Source organism: Macrotis lagotis, chromosome 3, assembly GCF_037893015.1.
Source record: "Macrotis lagotis isolate mMagLag1 chromosome 3, bilby.v1.9.chrom.fasta, whole genome shotgun sequence".
Lineage (NCBI taxonomy): Eukaryota > Metazoa > Chordata > Mammalia > Peramelemorphia > Peramelidae > Macrotis > Macrotis lagotis.
In genome coordinates this window covers 83983691-83996089 of record NC_133660.1, presented here as the reverse complement: position 1 = coordinate 83996089, position 12399 = coordinate 83983691, and the positions used below count along the sequence as shown (strand labels likewise).

The 12399-nt window shown below is 33.1% G+C and overlaps 1 protein-coding gene across 1 annotated transcript in view; it reads right to left on the bottom strand.

The window, feature by feature from the left end:
• The window catches only part of GLRA3 (glycine receptor alpha 3), a 222710-nt gene that overhangs the window by 66379 nt on the left and 143932 nt on the right, over positions 1-12399 (bottom strand). The window contains 2 exon segments of the mRNA XM_074228942.1: positions 2780-2862; positions 8772-8995. Of these exon segments, the coding sequence (XP_074085043.1) occupies positions 2780-2862; positions 8772-8995 (307 nt within the window).

Sequence of the window (12399 nt, the reverse complement as noted above, 5' to 3'; positions counted from 1 at the left end):
ATTCCACAGTGGGAATTTTAACAACCTTGAGGTTTTTCATCAGTTCTTATACTATTTTATTAAAAGAGAAAAATGCATTTTACAGAAAATATATATGTATATGTATTTTCTTTTAAAATAGTAACCACGACCTCACACTATTTTCTAATAGACAAAGAAATCACATGCTTTTGGAAAACTTTTAATATGTTGCATTCATTTTTAATAGTTAAAAGAAAGAGGGCAACAAATTTGCTGTCACATTCACCTGAACTATATTTAACCCTCTCCCAGTGGTTGAAGGAGAGAATAAATTTGCTGAAATGATTACTGAAACATGAACTAATTCCATAGAAAAAATTCTTATTTCAGGTATGGGCTTGATTAGATTAGTGGCTTCCAATTTCTGTGATCATATACCCTAAAATATATGCATATTTTATGTATATGTAGTATTATGCTAATCATTAAGAGGATTATAAAACAATACAAAATAAGAATATTAATAAAGGTCTAATAGGGGATTCATGGAGGTAATTTGGGATATTGTGTAGCAGAAGGAGCAAGAGGAGTGGTGGTATGTTGGGAAATAAGGATAGGTATTATAGTATTGAAGACAAGACCTATATTTGGCTATGGCAGTGAGGGTGAGATGTAACCTAATGACTTGACCAAGGTCACAAGATATAAAATGGTTCTGGTAGAAAGAGTAAAAATAATAGATGAACTAAGGCAATCATATTTCCAGTTTATTTGGAATTCTATAAATATGGAAGAACTACCTGTTTTATAAGTAGACTTCAATACTTCATTGATTGCATGAAATCATTGATGTGACCACTTCAGTGATATTTGTGTAATACTTTCATGCTCTTTTATCCCATCCCACTCTTGTCTGCTGACTCATGAATCTTCTTTAGAAGATCTACTGAACACATTGGATATTTTCTTCTGGGTATATTTTTTTAAAATCTCATGAATATAGTGCATCTTACAGGTCATCCATTTGTTATCATATATTCTAGCTGTATAATTGGTCCACTGCATAATCATGCCTTTTCTAAGTGATATCCCTCAAACCCAATTCAACTTTTAAATAAACAACTAGTGAATAAAAAGGAAGGCTGTGATTATGAAGCCAACTTTAAAAGTAAGCCTTGATGTTAGATAACTCAGTGCAAGTATATATAGAAATATAGAAATATATATATATATATATATATATATATATATATATACATGTATATATATATATGGACAAAATGAATAGTCTCGGAAGAACTACAACATCAAGAAGATATTCTACATTCTATAGAGTTTTGCTCTATAATACTTCCATGATAAAAAGTATTAAAATCCCTAATAGGTATTTGATTCTTAGAACTACTTTTAAACTTACTCCAAGTAATATAAATTCTAAAAAGTTAATTTTATATTGGCGAATTGAAGTTTGGTTATAGTTACATTTCATATAAAGGAAATGTCTAAGTCTACAATATTGATAACCTGTATACTGAAAAGAATTGGGCTATTGCTCTGTGAAAACAGCAATAAAAGCAACATAAAGCAGAAGTATTATTTAGCTGAAACTTCTGCAAACTTCATATGATGGGTTCCTGGAGAGTTGGAAAAATTCTCTAAGAAGATTGAAAAGTTAATTAAATCTTTTTTTTGGAATAGTTTTATAAGATACAACATGCTCTTTTTCTTTCCAGTACGTGATTCAGTTTTGTAAGTATATAAATATGAATCATACAGGAATGAATTTTTTTTATATTTAATATTTATTTCTCATTTTGTACAAATAATGTTTTTTATACATTAATAAAATATTCTTGTTTAAGAGTAAACTAAATACCCCCTCCCCCCAAAAAATATAGACTTGCTTGAACGATAAAGTAAAGGGGAAAGAAAAAATTGAAATTAAAAAGAAAAAAATAATAGTAATAATTGTAGGTATGGTCAGGTGGTGCAATGGATGGAGCACCAGCCCTGGAGCCAGGAGCACCTGAGCCCATATCTGGCCCCGTACACCCAACAATCACCCAGCTGTGTGACATGCAAGCAAAACAAATCTATGATGCATGGTAAGACATCAATATTTGTGTGAGGTTTTACTTAGACCAGTACTTTTTTAAAATTAAAGCCAAAAGTCTGAGTACATTAATAGAAATTACAGTCCTTCCGCAGTAGAACTTGACAATTAGTTATAAAGTATAGTTAACTGAAACAAAAAGCCTCCAAAGTAATTAGTTTCTTCCCCCTTATTTTTTCTCCTACCATTCATAGTTTTATTTCTGCTTAGATTTGACTCCATCCTTCTCCTCCATTTCACAAAGTAAATTTGTCTAAAAACTTGATTTTAGGGCACATTTCATATTGCATGTAGGTTAACTGAACCAAAATGACTGAAAGATTCAGTTCTTTTAATCCAATGAAGATCATCTTAAAAGAAGTAGTTTACTTAAGGTATTCTAGTATTATTAGTGAGTTAAACTTTTATAAAAAATTTAGTCTAATTTAACCATAAAAATAGACATTAGCTCATTTGAAAGCAAAACCTATTATATCTTTATCCTCAGTTTTTCTGTTTCTTTAGAATGGAAAATGGCATGATTCTTTGCTAGCTATTGCCACTTTACTAATATAATACAATACCCAATTGAAAGATAGTCCCACTAAGCAATAAATACTGCTAAAAAGACCTTCAAAAATCTTCCAATAATGTTTAACTATCACAGGAATTTTGCATTAAAATATATTTTTAAGAAGAATCAGAGTTCACGTTGCTCATACTTACAGCTTTCCAGTTGCATTATACATGTTTGTACATCCATAGGAAAATTTTTCAGATCCATCGGGCAGGAGAGTATCAATGTCAATCTGAAATAATTTTTAAAAGTTATTGTGAAAGTTGACATCACATAATTATTTCAGTAATGAAGTAATAACTGAAAAGAAAAGGACACCCTGTTTGATAACATCTATTTAAATCAGAAGGACCTTCCAAGTTAAAAAGCATGTGAGTATAATATAATAATCACTTTAAGATAAGTGGGTCCTTTCAAAACTTTTATTTTCATGGTGGCAGAGGGATGGAACATATTGTTAATTTTGGTCAAATTATAAAATATGGATAGGAAAAGAATGAAATATTTTTATAACTGATGTCCTGATAAAACCAAATTTTCTATAACCTAACCAAGGTGTTATGAGAATGGTAATGTATAAAAATGGAGAAAGGAAAGACCAGAAAAAGGAGATTAGTGAATTGTGAAAGGGTACAACAAAGTATTAGTCAGAAGATTTTATCTCTGAATTACCTCTGAATTATTCAACTATTGTTGACCAATGGTTCAGCAATTTTTCACCTTGGGTTAAAATTTTATATATACCATTGCAAACTTAGCACTGTGTGATCTTTAAAGGAAACTTGAAAGCAGAATGGTCTGGATTTGTATTAGTTAGCACTACATGCTAAAGTCTGCTTTCATCTTAATCACATAAATTTTCAAATGTCCAAGATGGCCAGGAAAGACAAACAAAGATTTTTGGCATTGACAATGAGCACATTGACCTCCCTGTGAAAGAACACAGTCATTCTCCAACTCTTTTGTATGCTTCACTTTTGTTATGAGAAGTCAAATACTTGCCTTGACTGAAATCACTGGACAAAAACAAAAATACTAGGAATTATATAATTTTGAAAGACAAGACTCTAATTGTTGTCTAAGAAAAACAAGAATTTGTGTGATGACTCATATTCTAGAAACAAAAAGTCTTTGAGATCTTTTTCCTTTTGGTTTAAGGAACAAAAATTAGAAAGGTTTCTTTGAGAGCAAACTTTGAGGCAATTCTGTGTTTATACCACTAGATGTAGTTATCAAAATGAAGGCTACAAAATAAGGAAAACAGAGTGCCTGGAAAACCAAACATGCAGCTCCTAAACCAAACATTCCCAAACTAAACAGCAATTAATCACATTCTACTGTTTGAAGTGGACAGCTCTTAGTGAAAGAGAGAACACTGTGTTTTGTTGATAATACATGAAAGCAGGCACAGTCCCTTTTAGTTTTGTATATAGGAATCCTTGACTTCATGCAAGATCAAATTTTATAAATCTTGCCTTGAATATAGAATAAGCAAATTAGGTTAACTAAAACGAAGAGAAAACATCAAATTTGCAACTGGTTTGTCATAGGATCTAGATCAATTTAGCACCTGTCTCAAAATTTTATCAGTTTGGTAAAAATAATATGCAAGCTTCTTGAGTATGTAGGAATTATTTCATTTTCCCTTTTTCTCTTTAATATTTAGAATGCCCATAGTTTGTGCTTTAATATGGACAGCAACAAAACATCTGCTTTCATTGGTATAGAGAGATCCTAGATGAGGCCACTCCCTCTAACAATCCAGATGGGTACCTTCTCTAATACAGAACTTTAGAGAATTGCTTCTAAGCTTGGTGAGGTTAAGAAATTTGTTCAGAATCATACAGTCAATATATTTCACACATGAAACTTGAACCCAGGTTTTTCTTGCACCACAACTTACTATGCTAAGTTAATTCTCAATGCATAATAATTGCTTATTAAATTGAATTGAACACTAACCACAATTCCAGGTGAATTAGGAAATCCTTTTCTGTCTGTCTTCTACTCAGCTATCACTGAGATCTTAAAATACAGATCTCACCATGTCACCTTTTCTCCAAATTAAGTAAGGCTCTTTATTACTTTCAGAATCTAAGAGATTCCCTTGTATTCTATATCCCAAGATATTTCATTTCTCATTCTGCATATTCAATGACTGCCTCACATTCCTGGACATTGCTTTCTTTTTATCCTTGCTTCCTAGTTTTTTCAAGTGTCAGCTAAAACCCTACCTTCTGCAAGAATACTTTTCTGATGCTTTTTAATGTGAGTGACTTGAATTTGATATTATTTCCACTTTATCCTGCTTTGTCTAGTTGTACACAATTGTTTGCATGCTGTTTCTCCCTTAGAATGTGATCTCCTTGAGAGTAGGGACTATTTTTGCTTTTCTTTGTAATCTCAGTGTTTAGAATTGTCCCTAGCAAATAATAGGTGCTTCCTATATGTTTGGTGATTTGCTGAATCTGTGGAACTTTATGCATCTTCATTCCATGAAATAGGCACTCTGAGTGAATACTTTGTTCTGGGCTATCTTCTTTTTCTTTTTTTTCCCTTACTCCATGATTCCAATTAACATCTATGGCTCAATCATCACCTCTATGGCCTATGACTTCCAGATCTATATAGTTAGTCATAGTCTTTCTCCTGAGATCCAGCCCTGCATTATGAACTGACTATTGAATATGTTATGATTCTGACTGCCACATATATTCTCACTAATTCTTTTTTAAATTTTATTTTATTTTATTTTTTTAGTTCTTGCAAGGAAATGGGATTTAGTGACTCACCTAGGATGAAACAGAAAAGTATCTGAGGTCAAATTTGAACTCAGGTCCTACTGACTCTGGGGCTGGTGCTCTATCTACTGCACCATGTAGCTGCCCCCTACAGGATGTTTTAAGAATGATTTCCTGTAGGCATCACAGAAATCCTATCCCCAAGATATTTTCACGAAACTTAACGTGGGTAGTGGAGGTGAGCAGCATAACTAAACTCAGGTTTCCAACCTTTTTGTTATCCTCCCCTTATGTTCACTTAGCCTATAATATCCAAATAAATTCTCAATAACATAATTTTTGTCTTCATGAGGTCTGTCACATATTTCCTTTTTTCTGTATTTTTACAGACACCATTTAGTTCTAGTCCTCATCCCACTCATTTGAGCAATTGCAATAGCTTTCAAATTATTCTCACTATCTCTCTATACTCCAAACTATCTCCTAAAGAATCTCTTAAGTAATTTTTCTCTAGTGTAGGTCTGACCACAGTTCATTTACCTTACTTCCCGAAGAGGACTGTGAACTCTAGGATCCAACAAGAGTTCCACTGTTTGGCATTTAAAATGTCACAACCTGTTCCTTTCCCTTCTCTCTATCTTTTTATTTATTTCCCTCCACACCCTGTATTATCCTGCTAAATAATTCTGTTTTGTTTGTAACACACAGAATTCTATTTCCTTTCTCTGTGCCAAGCTGGTTCCTTGCCTGGAATGTTTTGTCCCTTCATCCTTTACATCTTAGTTTCTCTGGGATTCCTTCAGGGCTCAGCTGCAATCCCACTTTCTACAGGAGGGCTTTCCCAATTCTCCTGGTGAGCCTGGTGCCTCCCCCCTCTGAAATCATCTCATATCTGTGTTTATGTGTCTTGTATCTTACTTCTAAATTGGTTCTCCAAGTAAATTATCAACATTTTGAAAATAGAGATTGTTTTTGCCTTTTTCTATGTCTCTCCAATGTTAGTATACAGGTCTTAATATATAGTGAGCATATAATAACGAATTGTTAATTGAATGCTTTTATAGGGAGAAAATGTTCTGTTTCATTTTAGAAGTCTTATGCCCATTAAAATGTTTCAATTATTTATTATTGTTTTAAAGGATCCATTTCCAGTTGTTTTTTGATATAACCAATTGCTGTTTTGAGATAGTCCACATTCTATGAGAAACATTTTTGTTATAAAATGTGTCACATTTTATGCTGTCTTATAAACACCATAGATTTTTAGGCTGCTAGCTATAAGCATTCAAAACAGAAATAGCAGGTAAAAATGGAATAAAGAACTGGAGAATATATTTTAAATTCAAGAAATGAAACATGGTGAGAAGTGAATGCCATGGGGACCGAATTTTACATATTTGCTATTATTAAATAAACAAAGCAGGTAAAATAAATGCTTCTTGGGAAAACATCTTGTTGGGTTATATGAAAGGAGAATGGAGTTAGTGTTTATAAATAAGGAAATTTGTAGCTCTGTCCTTTTAGATAAAAATATATCATTTTATTATAATTTGTAGTATTTAGAAATTATCATTATTAAAGAGATATTGTAGTGTAGAGGATAGAATTTAGCTCATGGGCTGAAATCTTATGCACAATATTTACTTATTAGCTGACCATGGAGAAATATCTAAAACTCTTTGAACCTTAGGTTACTCTGGAAAATATCTACAAAGTTATGAATGGGTTGTAATGTGGATTGGGGACAGAATTTGTTACATTGATGGACTAACAAATCTTTGATATATTGACTAATTAGCATTATTGATCATTTAAAACACCACCTATATCTTTATCTTTGGATTGACAGAGAATCTGGACTCAGATACTAGTTCTGCTATTGTCTATCATGTAATCTTAGCTAAACCAGTTAATCTCTTTGTTTTTCAGTTTCTTCAATTGTAAAACGAAGGGTTTAAATTAGATTACCCCTGAGATCCTTCAGCTCCAATGTGATGACTTCTTTAAAAACTTAGATTCATTTAAAGTTTTTTTTTTGTTTGGCTGGATTAGGGTTATAATTACATAATTAGAGAGGTCCTTGAAGGAAGATACATTAAAAACAATTCATAAGTGTGGATAGAAGGTATTCTTGCAAATATCCTTTATCAATGAAGACAAATTTGAATTACATAGGGGAAGGACTTTCACAATGTCTTCCTCAAATATTTTTTCTTAAAGGTTTAAAATTCAACTCAGATCTGATATTAATCTCAAAATTTCTTAATCTTTATAAGAAAGTTACAAAGATGCTAAATTTAATGAATAATCAAAAATCTTTTACATTCTTATCCTATATAGAAATTAATCAGTCAGAGGTATATTTGTCATCTATTTGAAAAAAATGCTAAAAATGAAGAAAAGTAAAGTACTTGGTTTCACGCTTATTTCATCTTGTCATTTTTAAGAAGTAATTGATTCTCTGATAAAGAGAAGAGAAGGGAAGAGAAGAGAAGAGAGGAGAGGGGAGGGGAGGGGGGAGGGGAGGGGGGAGGGGAGGGGAGGGGAAGGGAAGGGAAGGGAAGGGGAGGGGAGGGGAGGGAAGGGAAGGGAAGGGAAGGGAAGGGAAGGGAAGGGAAGGGAAGGGAAGAGAAGAGAAGAGAAGAGAAGAGAAGAGAAGAGAAGAGAAGAGAAGAGAAGAGAAGAGAAGAGAAGAGAAAAAAATTGGGGGAATAGCTGATTGCCATGGTTTCAAGAATGACATCCAACAGTAGTCCTAACATTTCTAATAGATACTCTCACAAACATTTTAAACATAACAATTTCCCAGAACCTAGTTAAAAGAGAAAAGAGAGATTTCTCTGCATATAATTCTTTTCATTAAGGTAAACAGTTTTTAGAAAGGAACTAGGTTGGCATAGTGAAGATAATACCAGTCTTGGAGTCTGGAAGGCCTGAGTTCAAATCTAGTCTCAGATATTTACTTGCTATATAATCCTGGACAGTTCACTACCCCCTCTATCTTGTTTTCATCATCAAGAAACTGGGGATAATAATTGCATCTTCTTCTCAGGTGTTTTGTGAGGATCAAATGAGGGAAAGCACATTGTAAACCTTAGGAAACTATATAAAATCTGGTTATCATGTTCATTATTTGGAAAGATACTCTTATTTTTATAAATTTATAATAAAACTGAAAGTTTTTCCTTTATAGATATTTTAGTGAATTCAGCAATTTTATCTCAAGTTGTTTTATTTCATGTTTGATTTCATTGTCTTTCAATTTCCATTTAATCCTCCCTGCTGGCCTCAGCGGGTGTGGGACAACAGCTGCACTGGCTCTCAATAGTTGATAGCTGGCAAGAAAAAACACGGACATGAAAAATGGAAAATTGAAATAATTCTCCTGTCTAGGACTCACCTGATTGAATACAGCACATTACCATTTTTGAAAATTCTTAGCAATTTGTTGTCTGTTGTAACCTCATGAAAATTGGCACCTTTTTCATTTGCAAAGAAAAGATCAGGTTTCCAAATTGAATCCAACATGGAAGGATCTAAGTCTAGAGAATCGTCGGGATATTCACTATATGCAAGGCGGGGATCATTCCACTTCTGACGGAGGAAGATGTTCACTCGGTAATCCTATAGGAAAGCACAAAAAGAAACTAGTTTTGCTTGTTTGCTTTTAATGTAGGCTGTCAGAATTTCATGATTTTTGTTTTTGACTGTTTCAGGTTACTTACTGTTCATAATAGTAAATATTGTTCTTTAAGGTTTGTAATTTATTTATTTATTGATTTTTTGCAAGGCAATGCGATTAAGAGGCTTGCCCAAAGCCACACAGCTAGGCAATTGTCTGAGGTCTGATTTGAACACAGGTTCTCCTGAATCCAGGGCTGGAGTTCTATCCACTGTGCAACCTAGCATCCCTTTTTATAATAATCTATAAGATATTTTTAATCCTCATAAAACCCTGGGGAGGTAGGTACTATTATTGATGCCACTTTAGAGATCAGGAGACCAACATAAAGTATATGAATTGCTCGGAATCATGCAGTTAACGTCTTAGGCTTAATTTAAGCACAGTATTTCATGATTCAAAATCCTCTGTCCATTGGATCAACCTAGCTGTTTCCCACTAGATAATGGCAGAATGGGAACTATTTTCAATGGGTTATGGCTACTAATATTTTTTGATATCTGCTATTTTACCAAAAATCAATTCTAAAGTTGAGGCTTTGCTAACATTTTCCCAAGTTGCATGCTCTCCAAAAGAAATATAACAAAGATGGGTAAAATATAGGTCAACATGAGAAATCAGAAAGGAAGTTTCACTGATATAGGGGAAATCCAGATGAGGATAATCTATCTTTCAGGAAAGACAACATTTTTCTCTGCAACTTAAAGAGAATTGCCAACAGAATTGAAACATACATGTGGAGATAGTTATTTATGGGCAGATACCATAGTCACACATCTTTTAATTTGGAAAATCACATTCAATATACAAGCATATTGTTCAGTAGGGATATAATAATGTTTGTCCTTCATTTTCTTTTTTTCTTTTTCTTTTTGAATTTATTTATTTTCATCCATATGCACATGTATATCTTGAAGTTACAAGATGTCCTTCCATCCAACCTTCCCACCAACCTCCCCTCAGCAGCAAACAATCAGGTTAGCATTGTATATGTAAAATTTGATACACATGTTTACAGATTAGTACTTTTCAGTATGAGGAATTAGGATTAAGGGAAAGAGATACATACGAGATAATTTTTATAAAGTGTTCATCAGATTCTGAAGGGTTGCTTTTTTGTGTGTGTTTTGTTTTGTTTTATTTTTCTTCCTCTGGATGGCCAGTCTAATATAATTGTCCTAGTTCTCTGGACTGCTGAGAGATCCTGCTTCCATTAAGGTTGTTCACCTTACAATGTTGTTGCTGATGTGTACATTGTTCTCTTGGTTCTACTCCTTTATATCAGCATCAGATCCCATATGTCATTCCATGCTTCTCTGGAGTCTAATCATTTATGGTTTCTTATATAACAATAGTATTCCATCGTATTCATATACCATAACTTGTATAGCCATTCCTCAATTGATGGGCATCCCCTCCATTTCCAATTCTTTGCCACTACATAAAGGGATGCTATATTTTGGAACATGTAGGACTTTTCCCTTTTTCTATAATTGTCCTTCATTTTCAAAGAAGACCATAACATCGATGCCTTGAGAAATACATGAATTTCAATTTGAGTGAGGGAGGTTGTTCTAAATCACCAGCCTCACTTTCTCCTCCAGAACCATCTGGGTAAGTGACCAGATGTGAAACAGTATGACTGGAGATGGTCCTGGATAATCAAAGTTGAATGACTTGCACACAGCTCACACAGCTCACACAACCAGTAAGTAGCAAGTGTCTGAGGCTGCATTTGAACTCCTGTCCTCCTGAATCCAAGGCCACCTTACCCAAGACAAGAATCATGATATGGCTATGTCCCTCTGTGTAAGTTTATACAACACACTATACACATATGCATATGAAATACAAGTATTTATGAAGAGATATGCATAAATTATATAGTATAGATAGATGTGAATTAGACCTACAATTTACAGATATAGTGAGTACTAAGTGTAGTAAACTTCTACCAAAGAAGATTGACAATTTTTTTTCAGTAACTTATAGGCTGAGAATTGCCTAGAACAAAGAGAGGTCAAATGAGATATAGACAGTATGTTAGAGTTAGAACTTGAACTCAAGACTTCCTAGTTTGGAAGGATGCATTCTAGTCACTATTCACACACACACACACACACACACAAAACATACACATACACACATACACATACATACATGCTTTTGTTCCCCTTCCAGTTAAAATTTTCATAAAAATTCCTAGAATTTTTCATGTATTATAGAAACAGTATTAACTGAAACATATATGTGGAGATAGTTTTTCATTAAGAATATTATCAAGAAATCTTTGTTAAATATTTACTTGAATTTTCTTGTAAAGTAATAGAAATATATTTTTCTCAGTTGGAAAAATATGCAGACTATATTGTTAGTGGGATGGAATTTTAAATGGTGGAAAGATGAAGTGATGATTACTCTTTACACATGAAGAGGGCATTGCTAATGATGTTTCTTAGAGATATAACCCATCATTCATGAGTAAAGTAGAAAGAGAGAAAACTGCCAATAGTGATTCTGCCAAAATCCTCTCTGGATTAATAGCATCATCACCATGGCTGATGGGTGATCAGGTAATCAGGAACAAGGAAACATCATGATCCATGAGGTTCTGTAATTCTGCAAATGGGGATATGAAAATAACCTTCTTCCAGTCTGGGGAAGTAGGTCATCTCTTAACCTAAAAATTAAAATACATTAAAGTTCAAATCAGAGGTAAGAAACCAGTGGGAACTAAACTTTGTTTTTGTTCTATTATCCTTTGGTAGAGATATTAAATATAACAACTAAGAAAGGAAAAAATAAAAACACTATTGTTTTTACTAGTGCTTAAAGGTTTTACAAGGGCTACCTTTAAGGTATTCAAGTGGGGTAGAAAGAATAAGTAGATGAGGAAATTGAGGCTTAGAGAAGTTGAGTGGCCTGCCAAAGTTTAACCAGTCAGTGTCAGAAACAGGATTTAAAGTCAGATATCTCTTTGCATCCAAATCCAGTATACTCTTTTGTATGTCATGCTGTCTCTGAGTTATAAATCTCCCTGCATGACTTAGTAGGAAATCATTGAAGCAAAGCTAGGTTCCAATGCATTTTTTTAAGTATAAAAAGGATATCTGTAAAAAAATTTAAAATCCTTTTATAAAACATAATTCATGAAAGCTATAATCAATAATTTTTAGATATTTTCAAAAATTTGTATTGATGAACTGTCCAACTCTCTAAGACTATTTAAATCCTTACACTTAGGCTTCATTTGCATAAAAAGCAGAATTCTCTAGTATCTTGAATTAGTTTTCTGTAAATCATTTTGTGATTACCTACTCCTCTCCTTGTAGTATTCATTGGTAAA